The 24,254-nt window shown below is 42.9% G+C and overlaps 1 protein-coding gene across 2 annotated transcripts in view; it reads right to left on the reverse strand.

Annotated features, from left to right (window-relative positions):
- LOC138303605 (E3 ubiquitin-protein ligase TRIM39-like) overlaps positions 1-20,691 on the reverse strand; it is a 63,410-nt gene extending 42,719 nt beyond the window's left edge. Inside the window, exons 1-3 of one of the 2 annotated variants that reach the window (XM_069242895.1) lie at positions 20,254-20,691; positions 13,426-13,518; positions 9,717-9,812 (exon numbers count right to left, since the gene is read on the reverse strand). In XM_069242895.1, the coding sequence (XP_069098996.1) occupies positions 9,717-9,812; positions 13,426-13,518; positions 20,254-20,655 (591 nt within the window). In that variant the 5' untranslated portion in view covers positions 20,656-20,691. The remainder of the gene's footprint in view (positions 1-9,716; positions 9,813-13,425; positions 13,519-20,253) is intronic. The other variant, XM_069242896.1, reaches the window with a different exon arrangement.
- Between the last annotated feature and the right edge of the window lie 3,563 nt (positions 20,692-24,254).

Raw genomic sequence — 24,254 nt, forward strand, 5'->3', positions numbered from 1 at the left:
AGAGTGACCTTCAGCATCTCTTCTGGTGACATGAGTCCACAAATTACTTTTTTGTGTGTTTTGCCCTGGTTTTATTAGATAAAGGTCCTAATTACGAGTGTGGCGGTCTTACAACCGCCACGCTCGCAGTGGCTGTCTGCACTGCAGCCAATGCGCGTATCCGATCGCCACAGTAAAACCCTGGTGGGCAGACTGCCAGGTAGCCGCCAGCTCCGCCAGGATCTTGGATCCCAGCAGTCTGGTGATGGCGGAGCAAGCAGCACCACCCTGGGGATTCCGACCTTGTTCTCCACCAGCCTTTTCATGGCAGTAACACCACCATGAAAAGGCTGATGGAGAACAGGTGAAGGGCTCCACGGGGGCCTCTGCACTGCCTATGCACTTGGCATGGGCAGCGTAGGGCCCCCCTGCCCAACACCCTCGCCATGTTCACTGATTTTGAGCCAGAGGCAATGTTGTAGCCTGTTTCCTGCTAGGCTGGTGGATGGAAATCAAGGTTTCCGCCCACCAGCCTAGTGGGAAACTCTTAATGGGGCCAGTGGGGAGGTAGTCTGTGTGGCAGCAATCTCCCCATCAGAAGTTAGATAGATGGTGAAAACCATATGTCAAACTCCTAATCAGGCACATCGTCTTTCTTCACAGTGAGAAGAGTAATTCCTATTTTTTGTTTCATACACTTGCTTAGAATTCTGAAGCAGATTTACATTTGAATGTATAGCTTAAGAAGACAAATAGTAAAGAATGTATTGATACGGTATATATCTACATGCATGTGATACTTGCCCTCCTTCTTTGACTACGACCTCTGATTGCTGCTTACAGTGGTCTGCCTATATAATGCATTGTTTTGTCAAAGAGTATTTGTATAGCGCTTACTACCCCTATATGAGTGATGAAGCATTATTCATGCGAGTATCAGGCCACACTGTGTAGGTGTGTGGTTTGGATTAGTGTTCCCTTTGCTTTGAGTCTATGGGCCTGATTAATAGTTGTTCAGTGTTTTCCGACCTGTGCGTGAAACCCTGTTTATGCAGAGGTCGGAATTACTAGTTGAGTGCTGTTTAATGCATCTGATAATTATCAGACATGTTAAATACCTCAACTTCATAACATTTTGACGGGTCAAACCTGCCAATATTTAACGGGGGGAAAACATACAGCAGTTTCCGTATCATGTAGACTGTGGTGTGTTAAACACCAAAATAATGTATGATATTCCCTCACAAACTCATAATATGTGCTACTTATCGCACCTGATAAATAACGTAGCCCATAGGCTTTGTTCTGACTGATGACTACCAAGGTGTGGTCATTGATGGATGAGGAAGTCTAACAAAGAGGCACCCATTTTTAAAACGTACTAAGCTAGCAGTTCTGATTAGCAGTGCAGGTACGTTTATTTTATTGGTAGTTTATCTTTTATATTCCCAATCCAATTTTTTATGCTGGCTGTGGCAATAGGTCGTCCAATCTGTGATCATTTAGCGGTAACAGGCATCAATAAAGAGTGAGAGGGGATGAGACATCTGCCTGGATAGGTTGTGTTACAGCCTTCTTTATAGGATTGCCATCACGAAATGCCAATTGAAGAGATTTGCCAAGATGGACCATGTTATTTTCAGTATAGAATGTTTATGCTTAGAGTATGTGACTATTTTGGATCTGTAGGTTGGACAGTGTTAGAGACACGCGTTGACCAATAATTTATGGTGTACTTCTTTGGTCTCGGTAGGCCAGTTTTTCTAGTATTGAGTGGTTGTTTAAGCACCCTGGTCCAGTCTGTAACTGTCCCACCCAGTTGCGAGTAACATTCCAACAGTTGTTTCAAACACTGTATGCCTGTCCCGTTGACGCTGAAGGATCAGGTAATGGACTGCTACATGATATGGGGAGATACATTATATCACATTGATACTGAAAATGTCACAAAGCCTAGATTAGGTGCTCTCCATCTTCTGGTTAGTCGTAGAATACATGATCAACTTACATTACTATGACTGTGAAGTCTGCTGAGTGGATAGGTATAGTCAGAATCCCAAATGTTCTTATGCAGGTTGTGGGACACCAGGTTCAGAGTTTCAGTGGCTACTTCTAGTGCTGATTACATAAGTGTAGTTATTGCATTCCATCCATATTTCAAGGTCATTGTGAGGTTGTGTTGGATGGAGCTCCCCAATTGGAGCTGAACACCTGTGCTTGTACTCTTGGTATGGTGTGCTGGTCCATTCTATTACATAGCTCTCAACCATCCTTATATTGATAGAAATTACATTTCTGGATTCTATCCTGGGTTCTGAAACGTATGTACTTATTTTGGGAATAAATGTTTTACCTCTCTTTTGAACTGTAAAGGCACCTGGATGCTTTGATTGTTCTCAGGCAATCAGTTCTGGTGATTGGAGGTTTGTACTGCGAAAGAACAGCTTCGTATAGAATTTTTATTGTAAATTAATACGATTAATCCGATAATCTGCAGTGCTAGCCTGGAGCACAATTGTTGTTTTATTCTTTACATTTAATTTGTAAGCATGATGGTACTTTTCATTGGCTGGCCCTGTGAACAATGCATAGCGCTTTGAACATTGAACGCCTAGATACAGGTAGCCAGTGGAGTGCTTGCAGGACCGGCATCATGAGTTCTCTGGGGTGAAGGCTGCAGTGTTTTGGATTTGTTGAATTTTGCATATTGCGAAGGAGTTGCCGGCCGAGGTATAGGCTATTGCCATACTCTCATGGAAATCACAAGAGTGAGGATAGCTTGTAGTTGTGTTGGTTTCCAAGGTCCAGGGTTTTTAATGTGGAAAAGATCCTCCTTCTGACTACTGATAATTCGACACTAGGTAGAGTAAGGTTTTGCACACAATGGCACCTTAACTGAACTGTTACAATGGACAAGAAAAATAAAATGTGTGTTTGTAATATTTTCAGATTTTTCTTACTAAACAGAAGAAGCATAAATAATTAACGTTTATTTTAAAATAATATTTCAGCATGAAGCATATGAAGCATGGATGACCACCTGGATATTTTGTTGATTTGTAGAGTGTACGGTGCCTAAGTAGACAAGCACTGCCTAACCCAACAAGTCTGGATTGGTTGTCCCAGTGCATGTAAACACATGCATCCCAAATGCTGTTTATGTGTTTTGCACGCATACATTATGTTTATCACATGAATATGTCAAATACGCTTTGCGAATGCTGAGAATAAAGTAGCAAGATGGCATTGCTTTCCTAATTGATTGTGTATAGGAGAAGTGACCAACAGCATGATAATCGGGTCTAATTGTCAGGTGCAAAATAATCCGTGATACATTCCAGTGGAAGCATTTCCTGGAAGGTGAAATGATACAACAAATCACGAATAGCATGAGGTGAGAGATAACACCCTGGGTGGAGTCAGGTCTAAGCCAATGTATATTTCAGAGAACCGGTAACAATACACCTGGCATACTATGCTGCTCTGTCAAGCCAGACCTAAATATCAGCAGCTCAACAGAATGTAAACAGCTTGAGAAATGCCAGGATTGGATGTTATATAGAATAGACTAATCATAAGTAATTTGATAATTTTATTGTTTTATTGAAGCATAAATACCTATGTATTTCGTTGGACTCGTTGTTTACTTCTGGAAAGAGATATGACTAGGTAATTAGCAGCGCTCTTGCAGAAGTAGGAAGAGATGAATAATTGGTTGGACTTTTTGTTTACTTGTGGATGGGGCAATACTTAGATTGTGTGTTGACTCTGTTTATTAGTGGATGGGTGGGGGGGTGTTAGGTGATCGGCAGGAGTATCTGTTTCCTTATGGAAGGGAAAATGTAATTGAGTGAATGGAAAATTCATGAATACGTTTATTTGTGCCAGTTAAATAAATATGATACAATTAATTGCAATGAATCTGTGAAACCTTAAGATAAAATCAGTTAAGAACATTTTAACACCAATCCGAAAATAGAGCAAGACTGTAACATACCACTTCATTACGGAATAAACAAATATGATTTTAAAATACTGATTCTGTAGAATTGTCAGTAACTAGAGCATTCAAGTCCTTCTCTGCCTGATGGCAATAAATATTGTATAAACAAATTTTCCGAAGTACGTAAAGCACATGGGAACAGTGGTAGTCATACAAAATTCCAACGCGTTGTTGCAGGAGGAGAGGACACCCTATTCAACCTAAACTGAGGTTTAAGTAAACTGCGGGGTGCAGTTAAAAACCCCATCCAGCACCGTAGTAGGTGAATCACGGACTCTCTTCTATACTTGCAGAATCTGCAGGGCCTGCTTCCTAATGTTCTCGCCCACTCTAATCAGAAGGACCTTACGTCGCGCTCCAAGGATGCAGCGCCTGGTCTCCTTGGTTAATGCGGAGTTCAAATACTGTTGCATTTTCATTTCCCCATACGATTATGGGTGGGCATAAGTAATGGAGTGTACAGTTGCTAAGTCAACTTTCCTTGAGATGAATGTGGCCTGTTTCCTCAAAATTGCTTTGATGCCGGATTAAGAAACATTGAGGTCCATCAGCGTATCCAAATTGACATCTCAAACAAGAGCCACCTTTCTAAGATATAGAGAGCGTGGGTTGGTGGAAGCGATGAAAATCACTTGAAGACCCTTTGTTAAGGTGTCTGGTTTGCTTTGTTGCATGGCGCAATAGTACTTGAGAAAGGCAGCCTTACTTTCAAAGTCTTGACCGCGCAGGCCAAACTCCAAGTGAAGTAGTGAGTGACGCGGGTATTTTGGACGATGCTATAGCCTCCTAAAGGCATTACACTAACACTTATCCAGTATTTAGGTGAATGCCCCTCCTAAGCGGGTTGACCATAGGGCATGTTGGGTAGTAACTTTGCTCGCATAGCTCACAAAATGGCCTTTGCTGAAGGGGAGTACAGCTGATGATATAATCTGCATAAGGCAAATGTAACAACTTGAGCCTTCCTGCTAATGTGTCTAAGATGGGCACTCGCTTTGCCTGTATCCATAAACCAGACGCCAAGATAGTTATGCTTGGATCTTTGAGAAATTGATTGGTTGCCCAGCCTCCATCCTAAGTTTCTCTTATTTTTGTAACTGCTGAATATCATCACCTTTTTAGGTCGAGCATTCGAGGCCTCTTGTATATACTTTAGTATATACTTCTATACTTCTTTGTGGGGTCTCTGCTTTTTGACTGGTTTGTTTCAGTGTCCTTAAAAAATCCTTGCTTGCTAGTGGTCAATCCTTGCTCTTTGTCCCACCTTTTCCACAGTTGTACACTCCCCTGGAGCATGGCCCTAGTAGGTGTACCCTTCCACTTATGCCTATGAAGCATGTGCTTAGGGATTACTTTGTTCAAAGGCTAATAGCATTTGACCAGAGCGCTGGATGCTTCAGTGGCCCCGGTCTGTTTCTGTTAACAGGGCTCTAGTCTATTACTTACTTTTCATCTGCAGTGATGTGTGACTTTGTTCATTCCATTCATTACTCTCCCTCGCACATTTTCTGTTCTTGCATTACAAATGCTTGTTCCTTTTGTCTGTCTCTGCGAGCTCAGCAGCGCTTTGAACCAGCTGCTTATGTCAACTGTTTTACTTTTTATTTTCAGTTTGTGGCAAGAAAACGCTAATAGCTGAAACTCGAGCGAACACGAGAGCTATTGCAGTTCAAATGTTGTTTGTTTTGTTTTCAGTCTGTGTGGAAATAAAAGTCCAGTCAGTAATTTACAACGCTATGAGCTCTAACTCGAGCAAACACGAGACTATTGCATTCCAAATGTTTGTTTCTTCTGTGTCTGCAGGCGGCATGGGAAGCCTGCCTGATTGCACAGCTGTGTCTCCTGCCTTTCGATTTCACGCATGATTGAAAACAGGCCTATAAATGTTGTCACGGCGCCTGCTTTCATGCTTTATTTTATTAATTTCCTGTTACTGATGTATTTGCGAAGCAAATAATGCTCTCAGGACATTTTAGTCTTCCACATTTGAAAGTACACTCACAGTTACCCAACAACAAACAACTGCAGTTACCAAACTTTTTTACACACTAAACAAAAATTCACTTAATTTAATGCTCCTCTTTCCACTTTGTTGTTCCCCAGAACTGCACGAGAACACATTGTCACCAATTAAAACATCGAAAACTAGGATTCTTTGAGGGAAACAGAGAAGCAGCGTTACTTGCAAAAACATATTACTAATTGTAATTGGCACAGCTCCACTGAGAAGTTGTTCATGCTTTCTCTGTGTACTCAGAAGCTGCTTTGGATCGCTTTCCATCTGTGTTTTCATCTTGGTTTGCAGCTGATTTGGGAGTGTAAATTCATCAGAAGATTTTCCTCGCTCTGGTGCACATGCCATACATACACAGGCTGCTCAGTAGAGACACACTCCTCTCCCCCCTCCCCGAGTCACCTAATTCCAGCCATCTTGATTGCATCACGCTCAGAAAAGCCCCCGCCTCCCCTATCTTTAAAAGCCTTAACTTTCCCTTTGAAAGAGGGTCTTTGGGGCATGAATGTAAATGATGCCATGTTCTGTGTGCAGCTCTGTGCATCATTTTTCGTTCTGGCATTACATCGCTTCTAAAGCATTATTTAATTCTGCAATAGCCTTCTTCCTTGTTTAACAGCGGGTAGAAGTGATTGTGGCCTGACTCGGAGCATGCTTCTGGAGATAAGCGCAATTAAGTTTTATTTTACCAAAATGTAGTATTCAGACTGTTGTTTATTCTCTGCCTGTTGTCTATGTAAGTAGGCCTCACCACCATTGGGATATGCAAGGCAAAGTGGAAAGCTGCCTAGAACTTGTCATTGAGAACTCTTTATCTGGCTAACCAGACAAAAAATATTCAATATAAAATATATATTCACACACATACTTAGCTTTATTTGAGTTGATCTTTTGTCTATTAAATTGATACATACATTTCCCTTCCACTGTACCTGATAACATTTTGATTGTGCACAACATCCTTCAAAATAGTTCCCTTTAGTGCCAGTCAAAGTCTGGCTTAAATACTGTCAGGCAGTGACAAAACGACTGGTCTGAGAGGTCAGTGTGTGGGCAAATTTGTGCTTGTTTATGGGTCTTTTCTATGGTATGCTTGGGTTTTTACTGTTCGTTTCGAATATTATAAAGCAAATAATGCCTGCAGCAAGCTCAAATCAATGAAGTCTTTTATACGTCACAAGCAACTTATGCAACAAGTTTGTACAAGTTCAAAACTGCCCCTAATTGCAAACAATGGCTACTTTTGTACCTATCTAATTCGCTAATGGGGTGCACTTGTATTTTGACGCCTGGACCTATTTACTGTACCTGTCTGACCCTGTGCCAATGCTGGTTCAACAATGTGTTTTTCATTTTTTTTTTAAATGTTGCTTTCCTTTATAAAACTCGCTTTTTGTGAGGACACGAAAGCTCCCCAGAGAATGGTACACTGAAATAGTGCACCCTGACACACACACACACACACACACTATAAAGAACAGAATGTAGTAATTGTATAGCTCGTCATTTCCTGCTGGCACAGCACCCTGGATAATCTGTTACATAGCTACAAACGTATACGGTCCAACAGGCGAGATCTATGGCTATGCCACATACAACACCACACAATTCCACACAACACAATTCACTACTACACAATTCAACACCACCCAACATAATTACACTCCACATAATACCACTGAACTCATTATCAATCAACTCCACATAATTACGTTCTACTCAATACCAAATAAATACATCACAGATAAAATAACTCTATGCCACAGAGCAACTATCCACATAAATACACTCCACACCATGCCACATAATGCCAACCAGCATAATTTCACTCAACACTACACAGTTACATGCCACACAATTCAACTTCACACATTTCCATTCCACACCACATAATTCAACACCAAACCACATAATTCAACTCAACAACACAATTACACAACATGCCCCATACATTCAATCCGCACCACAGAATTGCACATCGTGCCACAAAATTCAACAGCATACCACATAATTACACTACACACCACTTCACAGCACAAAAAAACATTCCACATAATTACCCTGAATGACACACAATCCCACTCCACATAATTCCAGTGCACTCAATACCACATAATTACTCTCCACATAATTCAACTGCACACCTTGCCACATAATTCCACTACACAACTTCACTCCACACAATTCCATGCCACATAATGCCACAACTAACAATTCAAGTCCATCCCACATAATTCCACTCCACACCACATACATCCACTCCACAACATATGGGTAAAAGACATTGGGCCTGATTTAGATCTCTGTGAACGGAGAATAATGGGATTTAGATTTCGGCAGACATGATATCAGGCACCGTTGTGACAGAGTAACCCTTCCACTGAGTTCTGAATCAGTCCCATTGTCATTTACAACACCTATAGCTCTAACTCTCGCAAAAGCGAGACCTATTGGCTTTGCCAATGCTTGTTTAATTTGGATTTACCACCAGCTTACTTACAGTATTTTAAGTCTGGAGTTCATTGAGTGCGCTGCAGGCCCACTTTTGTGTGATCTAATGTAGGCAGGTCACCGGTGTAATGGATCATAAGAACCCTAACAGGGCCGAACGTTGGTGGGATTGCGTTCGCCCTTGCTAATGAGTGAACTATGTCTGCGGTGTAAGGATTAAACGACATAGGCTCTAGGACGAACCCTTGCTTTAGGCCCCATCTGGACAGGATTTGTTGGGTTGCTGAGTTATCCGTGCCGGTCTTGACACAAGCCCACATGTCTGAATATAATGAGATGATTGCTCTAAGCAAAGTGACAGGTGTGGCCCATTCTGCCAACTTTGCCCAGATTTGGTTGCGGTCAACCCTGTCAAATGCACAAAGCACACTAATCGCAGCAGCCAAGAGGGAAGAGAACTGTAGACCAGATGTGACAAAGCAAAAATAATATTGATGGTAGATGAATTCTGTCTGAATCTGCTTTAATAAAAGGGGATGATATTAGCCTAAGCCACCCATGCCCCAAGATTGTGGAGTAAACCTTTTGCATAGGTTTTGGACTCTTTTGAACTCTTTTGGAGTCTACATCCAGTAGTGTGATTAGCTGATATTTCTCTGGGATGACAAGCAATTGGGTGGGCTTTCTTTAACCGTGAAATGGGAATGATTAGGTAACTGATTGGACGCGTAATTTACTTGTTGACTGGGATACACCAGGGTAATTCATAGAATGCCCTGCTTGCTTGCAGAAAAAGTATGTCTCGCTATGTTGTAGAGTGTTTTGTTTACTTTAAGAAGTAGAATTAGCTATGCAATTGGTTGCACTCCTTGTTTACTTGTGGAAAGGAATATCCCAGAAAACATAAAATGTAATTCTAATTTTCTTGCTGTCAGCAAAAACCTAAAAATACATCTCTTCAACTTTATTCTGTGACAGCTAAAATAATTGCAAAGGTCCCTGTGTTTCAGACCACTGTGAAGGCTATAACGTTTCTAGAAGGCAGTGCAACTAAGCACCTTCTTGGGGTAACTGGACAAGTTTGTCACAGGCTAAAAACTCTTGTGAATTTCAGCTGTTACATACGACTATTGCAATTGGTATCTGATTCTTTAAACGTGTGTCACAATACATAATCTTTTGTTTTAACTATAAAGAGTTTTCCATAGACGATCTGTGTGTTTACTGTGTTCTGAAAACATGAAAGGCGACCTCTGAACATTTTCATACCTTAAACTCTGCTGACTTTTTATGTGCATTGGCTTGAAGGCTCACAATGTTGTCCAACTCGTTCTGCAGACGCACCAGTGTTGCAGCGAATCGCACCTACATAAAAACAAAAAAATAACTTTATTTCCTTGCCCAGCCTGACCAGGAACTGATTTAAAGTCTGAAAGCAACACCATTTTAAGTCAGCAGTACTAGTGATATACTCTGACATTAAAGTATTTTTTATTAAATAAGTGAACACAAACAGCCTACCTTTCATTTCTATGTACAGTTTGGTTAATGTACCCTAATGGCGCAGCTTACAATAGCATTATTGCCAAATGTCGAGGACTAAACTGGTTTGTTAATGGCCCTCAACTCAAGTTATAGGCCTGACCCACAGGTAATTGACCATAAGGAAGGAGCACTGCTATAGCCCTAGGCAGGAGGGCTGTAAGGCTATTAGAACATTCAACCCACTAAGGGTAGAATGTTCTAAATTAAAAAGGGAGAAACAGAATGACAAACATTAGAATGTAAGAGCAAAAGGTCTATACCAGCCATTATAAGCCCTTAGCCACACCATGGTCTTCAATGGAGCTCCCAAAATTCAAATGTTCTAACTTGAATTTTATTAACTTTAAAGTGTCCCGGGAATATAAAAAGTGTAATCCAGTAAACGCAGTTTCTCATTCACATCATTTTCATAAATAATGAATGTTACAATATGTGTGATATTCTGAAACACATATTCTACATTGTAAAAAATAATTTAACCCCAAACATATGGGTACTGCAGGCAACAATATTTCCCCTGTGACGGAATGAAAGATGATCCTCTCAGGTAGCCAATGGATCATGTCACTGATAAGAACATCCTCTGAGAGAGAAGGGCAGCATCGTAAAACATCATCACACACCTCCATGCAGGGATTGACTCTCAGAAAGAAAGTATCATTCTCCACAGACTCCAGAGTCCATTCTGTCATGTATTTCACCAACCAATAAATGTGAGGGGTTTGTTAGGTTACCAAGTGAGCTGCCAAAAAATTAAACATTGGGACAATTATGCATACAGTGCAGACATCCTGAAAGCCTAGCCCAAAACTCTAGCAGCAGTTTTAATGAGCAAAAGACACCTTTGTTCATGCAAATCATGAGGTCAAAGCAAAATAATGTCCTAGCAGTTCGGGCTGGACTGTCCTCAGGAGGAACAGGGTCAAGAATGATTTGCATATGGTTGGTTCCAAACTGGGGTGGCACGATGAGCAAAAAAACAATGGATTAAACCCAGATCTGTGATTGGGGGTGAGTGTTTGTATTGTTCAGCACACCGACCATCATCCTTTTGTGTTGTGAAAACAAAATATTCTGCTACTGTTTAAGATCCTAAATGTTTGAGGTAGTCCAGTTTCTGTTTCTATTGTAGTTGTCTCTTCAAAGAAAAGATAAATACCCTAGGACCTTCTTTAGTGGCTTGTTCACAAACAATAAGTAGGGAAGAACTTCTGCCAGAGCTCCTCAACCATTAGGACACCTTTGAGGTCATCCACTCTCTTAGAATGCTCCTTATGGAGTGCTGTAGAGCATCGTCTGGACCTTTTTCCTAGTGAAAAAGAAAAGAGCTTAAAGAAATCCTTAAAGGTGCAAAGCATCATTAAATGAGAACAGAGAGTTAGTGCAGCCAACGACAATGCTGGTGTATTCTTGCCAGGACAACTCAATAATGAGCTCTTCATGATTGTGCCTTATCATCCTGACTCTTAAAGCTCAACAAAGAATATTGGATCAACTCTTATCTGCTGATGCTTTTTGTGCTCCTGAGGATAACAAGATTAACAGGGTGAAGAAAGAATTTAATAGACTAGGGAAGTAGCCATCATCAGAAGATTTGTACACTCTTGTAGGAGAGACTACTGCAAATACATCACCACTCATCTCAATGAAAATCCCTTGACAACCAAGTGGAGTAGAAGCCTATGGTCATCATCAGGGGCGGTAGCGCCCTCACAGCAAAGTAATAAATTTTAGCCAACATCCTGTCCAGTGCTTCCGTGAGAAGGAGCATTTCTACCCATCTCCTAACTTAGCAGATAGTAACAAAAGAGGTGAGGTACTCGACATTGTGCGGAACGGATACAAGATCAGGTTTCAAGGTCCTCCATGCAAAAGTTATCTTCAAGTTTCCTGGACTTTCCTAATGAGCTTGTTCATGCCGAATGCACAAAATATGGTAAGGTGCATAACAAAAGACTTCCATAATACAAAAAATAAGATACATCCACTCCTACAAATGAATGGGATGGCCCATTTTAGTGATGCAAAGGGGATGGATGATGTTGCATTACTACATTGGGTGGGTCCCCACCATCCACCACAGAGCCTGATCCCGAGTTTGGCGGTTATGCCACCACCATCCAAATGTCGTCGGAATCAACGCTGCACAGTTGCCGGACCGACCACCATATTACGATGAATATGGTTACAGAGGTGAAAGAGTGCTGCAGTCCCCCTGCTGCCACCAGGAAATCTCGACTGCGGCGGTATAGGCCAATGAGTCTGTCCGAAGGTGGACTGCCAGTGTTACCGCCAGCCCAATTACAAAGTGCCTCCCTGCCAACATGGTTGTGGCGGTCCAACCACCATATCTGAGTGGGTGGAAAAGGAGAGATATAAGGCTGAAACTCACCTGTACTCAGCTTCACATATCCTGTGCTGCCATGGAGTTGATCGTACACATCCTGCCGCTGCTGTTCCTGCTTAATGACGTCCAAAATCGACACTGTTGTGGGCACAACCGACGGTAGGCTAAACCCTTACTCATTTCCATCAACTCCTCAGCAAAAATATGTCCCACCTTGGACCTGGAAAGCGGTTTGTGGTCCCTGGACCAAATATATTTTGTGGGACCCTGTTCGGAATTGTTCTCAATGCATGAACCAATTACAGTTCTATGATGCCCTGTTTGACCATGTCACCAACACTGCACAGGTACACTCCACAAAAGTCGACATATGTGCACATATCATAATCAGGGATAGTGATGTGTACATTAAATCTTGTCACGCAACAGCACCTCCTCATCAGTATCACACCTATTAATTTCTGTGACACCCTTACATTGCTCACATGTTAGCTCCAGTTGTGATATCAATAATACAGCTGTATGGATGTCATGAAACTGAAACATACCTTCTCTGCTTAATCTCTGTAATGGACTCTCACACATCACCCATTTTTTAAGGTAATGTCACGTAAATTGGATTCAAAATAATCAGCGTGAGAAACATTCAAAGGTCACAATGTAAAGGCTGTCTGCAGACTAGGTATGTCTCTACCAGGGGTACCCCTGAAAGACTGGGGTCCTGGGTCACAATCAACTTTGCACATGCCCCAAAACCTCTATGTGCACAGGACCTGTGGCTTTAAGTATATCAGGGGCAACCAATCACATAACCAAGTGCTATATGTGGGAAATGTGTAAGTGCAAGTCATGAAAGCAAACAGAGAAGTAACAGCATTTTACACATTTAGATAAAGTAGGTGTAAGGTACACACACACAAATGGACACACGTCCATAACAATGTCTACAAAGGTGTGACAATTTAACACCCTTCATGTGTGAATAAACAGACCTCTAGCTTGCACAACACATATCCAACCTACATCAGAGGGAGAAGTGCAAGCTAAATGATGTTGACATTGGCCAAGGCAAACTGTAATACTTACCATATGAAATACCACCCAATGCAATATCAGCCCCAATTGGAAATCATCACACATATCCATCCACTGAACATTTCCCCTTGTCCTGGATGACTCCTGTAATGATCCCAAGGTCAGATCATCATAACCACATCAAACAGATCATCAATCAGGGTGAAACAAACACAGCTGTAGTCACACATCCCAAAGTATCCAAGAACGTCAAAATGGTAGAAAAGCAATGCAGGACTAACGTGTACTAAAACAAGCACATTTGTTTAACTTTCCAAAATCAATACATGGAGTAAAGCAAAGGCCAATGGGCAATACATTAACACAATGTGTGGTCCATCATACTGCTGTGCCACTAACCTGATGGAACTGCCAGGTGGAACCCTCCCCTTATTTTAATAGTGTAGAAATAATATACTTGAAATGCAGCCAGGGGCATGCGATCCCCAGCTTCTGTGCAGTCACAGTATCCAAGAACACATTTCCAAATTTACATAAAATAATTTTCTCAAAATGTATCTTAAGGGATACATGTTCTCATGATGCCACATTAGAAAGTTACATAAGCTAGTTCTGCTTTAAAAAAAAAACATCTTCAGTAATATTTTTAACCAGTAAAAGAAGTCAATGAAATGCAGTGCCATACAGTAGCTCTCCTGTTTTGTGTATCACAAAATTCCCAAAATATTGCATGCTGTAAACTGTTAGGTGCAGGACAGTGGGTGTTTGGAGAGGGGTTTTGGTTGAGACTTCCTCTCCTTCAAAATGGTTTATTTTTCCACAGTTATTGCTTTTCAAATTAAAGAGGCAGATATTTAGCTAAGGCATGATTGGTTGGCAAAACATGAATGAATGAATAGTGAATGTATAAATATCAATGTCACTCCAAAGGAGCATCCTGGGGCTCGGTGTCAAAGAACATGGCTCCATAATACACAATGGCCTGAGAACCTGTGCATCAGAGAATGAGCAAAAAGCACAATGCATCAGATATACCAAAAAGCCATGTCTTGAGCTTCCGTCTAAAGATGGCTTCCAATTCAATAAATCATAAGTGTCTGGGCTGATTCCAAGCCTTTGTGTCTATGACTGCAAAAGATTTAACTCCTCCTGTTTGAAGTCTGAAATTAGGAGGTTTAAGCTATTTGCCTTGTGAGGACTTGAGCGTTTGAAGGGTCGTGTAGTGTATAACTCTAGAAATTAAATATTTTGGCCCCGGAGCTCCATATGTTCTGAAAGGAAATAAGAGTATTTAAAAAAGACCCTTTTGTGCACTGGCAGCCAATGTTGAGCTTTCAGGTGTACTGATGCAGAGGAACGATAGCAGAGCTTCAATACCAGTCTGGCCACAGAGTGTTGTGCCACATGTAGTTTCTGAATGGTTTGTTTGGATGATCCTGCATACAGACTATCACAGTAATCCAGTCTAGATGTTATCAATGCAAAGGCTACTGTTTTTCAGGCTGCTAGTAGAAGGTACTCAATTAACTTTTTCAATTATTTTATAAGACTAAAACACATTCTTGCCACTGTAACCACTTGTGGGTGGAATGACAGAGAGGCATCAAACTTTACTCTGAGGTTTGTGAAGATCTCGACCATGGCTGGTGGTGGTGGAGGGTTTAATTGGACAAACATAGAGTAGGACTTCCCAAGTAACATAGGCCCTCATTACGACTTTGGTGGTCTTTTTACAAGACCGCCAAAGCTGGGGCGCCAGAACAACGCCAGTGCTGGCGGTCTTCTGACTACCATATTATGAGTACTGCAGGATTTCCGCCGCATCTTCGGCAGAAATCCTCCAGTAGTCGTGCTGGCGGTCTGAAGCACATGGGTGGTTCAACCACTGGCCCCAACCCACCAAAAGGACTCCACCAGCCGTATTCCGACCTGTAATACAGCCTGGTGGTGCCCTGATGGTGGGGCACTGCCGGCGGTGGAAGCGCCCATTCTGTGCCAGATGACCTCCTCGACAGACAAGGTAAGTCAGGTATCCGACAGGGTAGGGGAGTGACAGGATAGGGTTGGGTGTTGTGTGTGCGTGTGTGAGTGGGTGTTGTCTGCGTGTGTGAATGTAAGTGTGTATGCATGTTTGTATGCATGTGTATTCATGTTTGTAGTGTGTATGGATGTGTGTATGTGTGTGTGTATGCATGTGTGTATGTGTGTGGGTATGTGTGTGGGTGTGTGTATGCATGTGTGAATGTATGTGTGTATGCTTGGGTGAATGAGTGTATGAATGCTGAAGTGAGTGTGTGTACAAATCTTGAAGTGAATGTGTGTATGAATGTTGAAGTGAATGCGTGTTGAAGTGAGTGTGTGTATGGATGCTTGTGACTGAATGCATGTATGTCAGTGTTGGTGAATGAGTGTATGCGTGGTGCGTGAATGAGTGTGTGCGGGGTGCATGTGGGTGTCTGTGTGCGTGTATGCAGGGAGTGGGGGTGGTGGGTGGTGGGAAGGGGTGCTGTACTAGAAGGGAGGTGGGGCACTGTTCTGGTAGGGGTGGGGGCGCTGTTCTGGTAAGGGGGTGGCTGGGTTCTGTAATTGAGGGGGGTGGAGAGGTATTGGGCTTGCATGGAGGTGGGGGAGTCGTCTGCTGGTGACAGGAAAGACATTTCCTGTTACTGGTAGCCTTTCAGCCATGGTTTTTGTGGCGGTACTACCACAGCAGAAACCCTGGTGGAAACAAACTCTTAATACTGCCAGCGGTCTTCATTGGATCCCCAGGTCGGAGATGCTAACCTCCGGCCTGGCAGATCCAACTGCTCTGGCGGTACAGACAGGGATGTGGCAGGTTGGCAGCGGCCAACCCGCCACACTCATAATGTGGTGGTCTACACCCCCGTCTGTCTGTGGTAAAACCGCCACTGTGGCCCTGGCGGTCAGAAGACTGCCAGGGTTATAATGAGGGCCATAATCTCCAACTTCCCAAGTAACATAGGCCCTGGTTATGAGTTTGGTCGGTGGCAGACAGCACCTGCCAAACTCATTCAAATGGAAGACTGCCACGCCGGACTTCCGCCCGCTGGCCCTATTAAGAGTGTCCCCCTGGCCAGCGGGCGGATGCAGCATTTCTGCCCACCGGACGGCAATGTGACGGTGCATAGGGTGTGACAGCACCGTTGCACTTTACAATGCCTGTAATTCAGGCTGTGAAAAGCACAGCGGGGCTGTCCATGGGGGCCCCTGCACGGCCCATGCCAAGTGTATGTGCAGTGCAGGCACCCCCATGGGGCCCCCAACACCCCCATTTCGCCAGCCGGTGGTCCAGCTGCCATAAAAATGCTGGTGGAATGGGAAGTCATAATACCCAGTGCGGCTCTGCTTTGCAGCACCACCCTGGTGGATTATGACTGCCGAGACCGCCAGGCTGTCGACCAGTGGCAACCTGGCAGTGTCAGCTGTCCAACCACAGCTGTCTGACCGCCACTGCAAGTGTGGAGGTTTTAAGACTGCCACACTCGTAATGAGGGCCATAATCTCCGTTTTGTCGGTATTGCACTTAAGGTGATTTACTTCCATCCACTGAATAACTTCAGTCAAACAGTTTTTAAATATATCTCCAAGCCAATAGAATCTTTACCACAACAGGATCAGTTGTGTGTTGTCTGCATATGATGTCAATTCAATACCAAAGGAGGTAATCAATTAGATCAGGGGGCCAAGTAACTAGTAAATAATGCCAGATTAAGCAAAGTGAACTGGGGTACTCCTGAAGTGACGGGGGAAAAAGATCCTAATATATTGGTATGTCTGTGACCTGAGAGGAAGGATATAATCCAGATCAATGCCAGGTGGGAAATTCCACAGTCCTTGACACGTTGCAGCAGGATGTCATGGGAGATGGTATCAAATGCCTCTGATAGATCTAGTAAAATCAGCACAGCATTTTTCCTGCATTTATCGTCAGTTTTAGCGTGTCTTCCACTTCCAACAGCACTGAATCTGTGGAGTGTCTTGAACGGAAACCTGATTCTCTTGGATGTAGGATGTTAGAATTCTCCAGAAAACACAGTTAGTTGTTCATTAACCAATTTTTCAATGACTTTACTTAAATAGGAAGTACTGAAATCAGTTTGAAAGACTAGTGGGGTCAGCCAGTTGATTTTTCTGTAGCTGTTTAACAACTGCTAATTTCCAGTCTTTGGGGACCTACGCAGTGGCTAATGAAGTATTCAAAAGTTTGTTAACTACTGAATTCATGCAATCAACAACTTTGTGACATATGTAAGGGGGAGCAAGGGTCATGCAGGGATCCTGATTTACAGCCTAAAATAGATTGACATGGCTGATATAAAATCATTCTTTGCAAAGTTGACAGTGATGGTTCTGTCTAGGGAATGTTTCCTGTCAGCACATTCTTTAAAGAGGAGGCAATTCTAAACCCTTGTTGGATGGTCTGTATTTTTTCATCAAAGAATGAGGATATTTTATTGGATAAGATTTGAGAAGGTGGAATATCCCTAATTGTTGCTTAAGGTTTCAAAATGATTTAGCAATTTTAAAGAGGTTTTTTGATTAGATTGAGCTTTATCTATTTAATCAAATAGCTTTTTTTGTTATCTTAATCAGGCCAGGGTAGATTTTCAGGGCCTTTCTGAATTTACACACATCTTGAGCATTATAGGCTCTCTTCCATTTATGTTCAAGTTGTTTGCGGGTAAGATGTAGTTCTACCACAGTCTGTGAATACCATAGGGCTGAAGGCCAAGATTTTGCTTTGTTCTTAGAGGGAATTTATGGAGCTAATTTATTAATGGATTGAGTAATCCAATTAATAAAAGTTGAAATATTGTCAGCTACATTACCTGACAAGGTGGGGGTAGAGGAAGATAGCTCAATAAAAAGATTAGGATCTGACACTAGTTTTCGCCATTGCCGGACCAAATGGGTACCTAACGCTGACGGCGGGGGAGCGGGACTCATTCATTCATATCGCAGTCTAAATGGAATCAACATATGATCAGACCAAGCCTGCCTGATAGGAGGGTCAATTACCAGGTTAGGGTTTATAAGAACAGACGCCATCCAGTGTATTTCCTGCTGTGTGTGTAGATGAGGTGAACAATTGAGAAAGGCCAACGGAACTTTAAGTATCTATAAAATTGGCTACCTCTGAGTTTTTACTGTACTACAGATGACAATCAAGTCCCCTAACATTATAAAATTTGTATAACGCAAAACAGACAGAGAAATGGCATCATCCAAAGAGGCTAGAAAACTAGAACATGGACCGGGGGGGTGACAGATGAAGCCACCCGCAAAGGTCATAGAAGGACTGATCTTGATACCAAAGTCATGGTATTCAGCCCTTTGACAGAGCCTAAATCAAAAGTTTGACTTTGGAAAACATCTCAGAGGATTATAGCCAGACCATCCCTGAGAACCGGGAGCAAAGCTTGTGCAATGTCAAGGTTACACCAATCTTTAAGCCATGACTTAGTGATAAACAAAAAATCCAACTTAGAGGTAATGAGCAAATCGAATATTTCTTGCAACTGTTTACTCAAGGACCATTGGTTAAAGAGGTCGCCCAAAAATGATCTTGCTGCTGGCACCTGAGAAATGTCAAGAGGAGATGCTATTGAGCACCCAAACAAGGCTCTGCACTTAACAAACAATAGTAGAGCCTTCTATATTGGCTGGGGAGAGCAACAAATAACAGTGCTTGGCGGAGACATGAAGTACTTTTAAAACATCTGGTGACATAGATTTACCTGGGGTTAAGTTAGCAGGGTGGCTGCCGCTGGTCGCATTCGGGTCGGGGACGGGCACAGATGGGCTTGCCTTTGGTGCACCTTCAGTGCACCTGCTGCGTGCATCCGCAGCATCCACCCACTTTAATAGTATGTCACCAAAAAGAACCAGAGCACCACACAAGGAAAATAGCTGCTCTAAAAAAGAACTCTGGTAATACAGGAAGTGGAGTTCTAATAACTTGTGATGTGCAAGTAAAAGTAACTCAAAGTTAAAACAGATTAAAGGAATTTAAAGAAGTTCCACCTTTGTGAATTCAGACTTTCGTACAGACAATAAAAAGTCCCCCACTTTTTAATCATAAACACAGATGGGACCAACAAGTGTCAGATCACAGAAAAGCCAAGACTAACTGCTGCGCATCTGCGCCATGTGCCCACTTCAGTAGTAAGTCACATAAAAGAACTAGAGTGCCACACATCCAAAAATTGCCGCTCTAAAAATGAACTCCGGTGATACACCAGCAGAGGTGAGAACGTTCACCTCTTACCATCCACTAGATTAATCCTTTTCAAAATGTCCTATCTTCTAAGTCTTGATAGTGTGTAAATCATCTTAGGTTGTTTGACAAGCTGCAATGTGACAGGGAAGTAAGTGGTTGTCTACAAGTTCTGATTGCTCCTCCTGTTGAAATTTAGGAGTCATGTACATAGGAGCAAACAAATCTGACCTCAATCAAGATTTAAACACAACTTCAGGAAAGAAGGTGAGCACTAGGTGCTTGGATTTTAGATGAAACCCTAAACTCATCACATTTTGAAGGTAAATGCAAAACAAATATCCGGGACTCACTCATACAAAGCTAAAGCGAACTGACAATGAAGGAGGTAAATTAAACTTATTTTCCACATCTGGAAACAGCCATGAGCAGGACAAGTTAGTACACCTATATTACTTCATCATCTTGGACAAGTGTGGTTCTTCATACCTTCACAACAGCGTAACAAGCAGCCCATGCAGGCAAGTGCTTCACTGCCTCACATAACAGTAGGTAGGGCTATATAAATGTTGCAATACAGTAGATTGGGTCTAAGGAAATAAGCCTACTCTTGCTTCATGGAGGACACTGCAGCTACCTACCTTATTCTGCTCAGTGACCTCTTCAATGGGGATCACTGCATGGTCCTTGTGCTCACTGGATTTGTCGCAGATTATGCATACCAATGTCTGATCTGTCTCACAGAAGAGTTTGAGGGGCTCACGGTGTCGCTCACACAGGTCTACAGAGTCTCCTGATTGCTGAGATATCCTCCGAGCGATCTCCACAAGGTTTGAGAGCTGCAGGTTCCTGGGGAGGTCTGTCATTGTACACTTTCTTCTGCACTGGGGGCAGGTAAAAGTTCCCCCTGCACTGCCCCAGGACAGAGTGATACATTCCCTGCAGTAGCTGTGTCCACAGTTGATGGTCACCGGATGTGTGAAGTATTCAAGGCACACGGGGCAGGAGACCTCACTCTGAAGGTCTGACAGAGGGGCGGCCATGGCGAGCTCTGAAACTCTTACAAGCAGAGACCTCAATTTCACTTCTTAAGGGCGTGTTTGTTAGCTTGAGATCACGGGATACTGTGTGCACTTTGCACTTTCCTGCTCACAGAAAACTAGTTTGACCACATTTCTATAATATTTCTCTCAGACAAGTGAGTTCAGAGCACCCATCTCTATGGTAACAGCTTTAACACATTCAGTCCTGCCTTGTGTGTGATGAGTGCATTGAGCAACAAACAGAAGCCTTCTGGGGTGAAAAAAAGGAGAAGTCTATGTACAACACAAGATCCACAACGGATTCATAATTGAAATGTGCACTCACCCACATATAACAAAACCTCCCCCCTCCCCTTACTACAGAGTGTGTTCACCTCACCCAGGGGCCTTCTGACATTAGATCAGGCCCTCACCCTGTTCTTCCAGACAAATGCATGAATGTGCACTAGTGTAAGCTGTTTCCCCCAGATTAGAAGATGTGTCTCTATCTAAACAATGTACAGCGATATTTAATAACCACCGAGTTAACCACTAAATTTGGGTTGCAGAGTAGTGTGCAACCTGCCATCAAAACCTCATTAAGGATAGTAGGTGCTATAGAAATGCAATTACAATGCAGTACAATATCTCCTCTGCCTCTAACTTGTGTACCATCTCTTTATCACTTTTTACTAATTTCCCTTTAGCTTGTTAGGATAGACATCCAAATAAAGATACTATACCCTCAACACTATTACCTAGTTATCACCATTACCTTGTCGAATTCCATTAACCCATACCCTAACTCTATTGTTAAATGAATCTGTGACTCTTAACCGTACCCCCAACCTGTGGTTCCCAACCTGTGGTCCGGGGAACCCTAGGGGTCAGCGAAGCCTACTCAGGGGGTCTGCAGCGACTTAGAAAATTAAATAATATTAAAAATGTAATAAAGGTTATGTAACTTTAAAAAGCAAAGTGTAAATCTGAACATTTTAAAATGTTCTAAAAATTTGAAGGAATGAAAAATTCTTAGTTATTGGAACAAAATGTTTCAGTTCTGTCAGGGACACGGAAGCAAGGATTACGCTTTATCCTTCTTCGTTTTATGAAGAGAGGCCATACTTAAAACTCTAACAGCCTTAATTTCCCATAAACCCAAGGGAAAAAGTCACAGTTCAACAAAGGTCAACATCCAATCAGATAATGCCAGGACCACTCTATAGTTCGATGAGGCTGTGGCTGCCTCCTTTTTCTTCCTGCGATTGCAGATGGAGAGTATCATCCTTAATCCTGTTTTGACCCTAGTATTCTAGGAGGAAATTGAACAAGTGTGTGTGAAACCTGAAACTAGAAAAAAACTATGGAACGCCACTAAACTGTTGTGTACAGGATATTCTTATTCGGTAAATAAAAAATAAAAAACCATGAACATGCGATGGAAAAAGAAGAATTCCACACCCTGACGAAAGCATATCCCAGTGAGGAAACATATCCATACGAGGTGGGTTAATCCTTGCCTCAGTGTCCTTAATTGAATTGAAACGTTTGTTACAATACCTAGGAAATTTTTCACTTACTGGCAGGACCGGAGGCCAAGATTAACGCTAGTTTAAAGCTCAACCACAAACAGCGAGACAATGGTGAGGATTGGTTAAAAGTCAAACCTTTTAAAGGCGGAATCAGATGACCAGTCAGCGGCATTAAGGATATCCTCCAGGTGAACCCCCTGAGAGAACGCCTTGGAAGCCACCTCTCCTCTGGCAGTGTGTGCCCCGAACAACTTGGCCTTGATGCCAGCTTGCTTCATGGCTCACCAGACGCATCTGGCAATTGTAGGAGAATAGAGCGCTCTGAACAGTTTACTCAGTGCTATCAGGAGTTGTCGTTCTCCATGGGGACGGATTTCAACAATCATTGGTTCGCAAGCCTTTATACATCTCACTACACATAACTTTAAGGAATCTGGAAACCAAGGATAATTAACCAAATTAAACTTACATTTCGTATACCTTAAAATATGGAAGACTGTCCCCTTCCGGGGTAATTACTTTACCCGTTTTGTCCAGAGCGCTGATTTCTGAAACACATCTGCAAGATATTAGGCAGAAGAGAGTGGCTAATTTAGCTGAATATGTATTTATTCACTGACCAGGACAGGAATAAGTTGAGGACCTTGTTAATGTCCCACAGAACAGAGTATCTGGGTTCCAGAGAGAGGCAAAGGTGAATGCCTCTTGAGCTTGTGCACCAAAGGGTGTTCACCTACTTGGTGATTGCCCATCTGAGAATGACCTGTCAAATTTGCTGATATGAAAGTGCTGATATTTCTATAGGCCAGGCCCTCTGAAGCCAAAGAGGCCAGGAAATTTAGAATATGGACAGTGTCCGTCCCCACGGGATCCAGACGTGGTGTATGACTCCGGCCCATCCATCGAGACCGTGCCGATCGATAACGTTTGCCATGTTAGCTGCCAATGCCTTAGATAGGTTGTGCTGAAGCCTGTCTTGAAAGGCCTTGGACTTTTCAGCTTTTCATAAGAGACCAGAAGATGGTGATTCCCCTCCAGATCACAGAGGAGAACCGGAAAGCAGGGGTAGTAGGATTGGAGAATCCCGAGATAGTTCCAGAAGAACTGGGCACCAAGCTTGATATCTTTAACTCGGGATCACAAGGACGATGTTGCCTCTTTGAGCCTGACCTCGGCTGAGAGGCAGATGATCACCAGGAATGGAGGAAAGGCATAACCCTAATCCAGTGTCCAATTATGTAGGAAGGCGTCCATGGCCTCTGTCTCCATATCCGGGTGCCAGCTGAAGTACTTTGGGAGCTAGCAGTCCAAGCAGGAAGCAAAGAGATCCACAGAGAACAGTCCCCACTGTTGGCATAGGGTTTGGAAAACTGGCGGATGTAGATGCCAGAGCCTGGCATCTCTCAGGTGGCATGAGTGCCAATTGGCTACCTGGTTGCCTGCCCGCGGGAGATGTTCTGCCATTACGGAAACCTGATTCCTCAGGCAATAATCCCAAAAGTTGTGGGCCAGATCTGAAAGGTTCTTGGAGATATTTGATTTATGTATCAGACTGCTGCAACGTTGTCCATTGTGAAGAGGAAACAGCATTGTGCTCGATCCTTGGTCCAGCAGTGGGCCACAAAATAACCCACTAGGAGTTTGATGCAATTGATCTGCTCAGACCTTTCTTGTTCAGAACACCTTCTGCTGGTAGAGAAGTCCTCACACCTCGCTCCTCAGCCCATGCCACTGGAGTCAGACTATATGACCAGGACCAAGTCCAGAATGGAGCCAAAGATCGCTCGACCATTCCAGGCCTCCATGTGAGCCAGTCATCACTGGATCTCCTCACGGGTGTCCTCCGATAAGGGGCCCCTTCTGAGGACGTCAGTCCCTTCCTGAGTTGAGAAGCCTTTAATCTTTGAAGGGCCCGATAATGCAGAGAGTCCAGGAAGATGGCCTAGATCAAGGGCAAGAGGAGCCTCACTACTCTTGCAATCTGGAGGAGGGAGGTGGAGGGTTGAGTGGCCAAGCATCACATTTCAAGTCTGCTATTGGTCATCTTCCAAGAAGGAAGGCAGAGGGTGGCCCGAACCATGTCCACAA

The sequence above is a fragment of the Pleurodeles waltl genome, chromosome 7 (assembly GCF_031143425.1).
Source record: "Pleurodeles waltl isolate 20211129_DDA chromosome 7, aPleWal1.hap1.20221129, whole genome shotgun sequence".
In the NCBI taxonomy this organism is placed as follows: Eukaryota; Metazoa; Chordata; class Amphibia; order Caudata; family Salamandridae; genus Pleurodeles; species Pleurodeles waltl.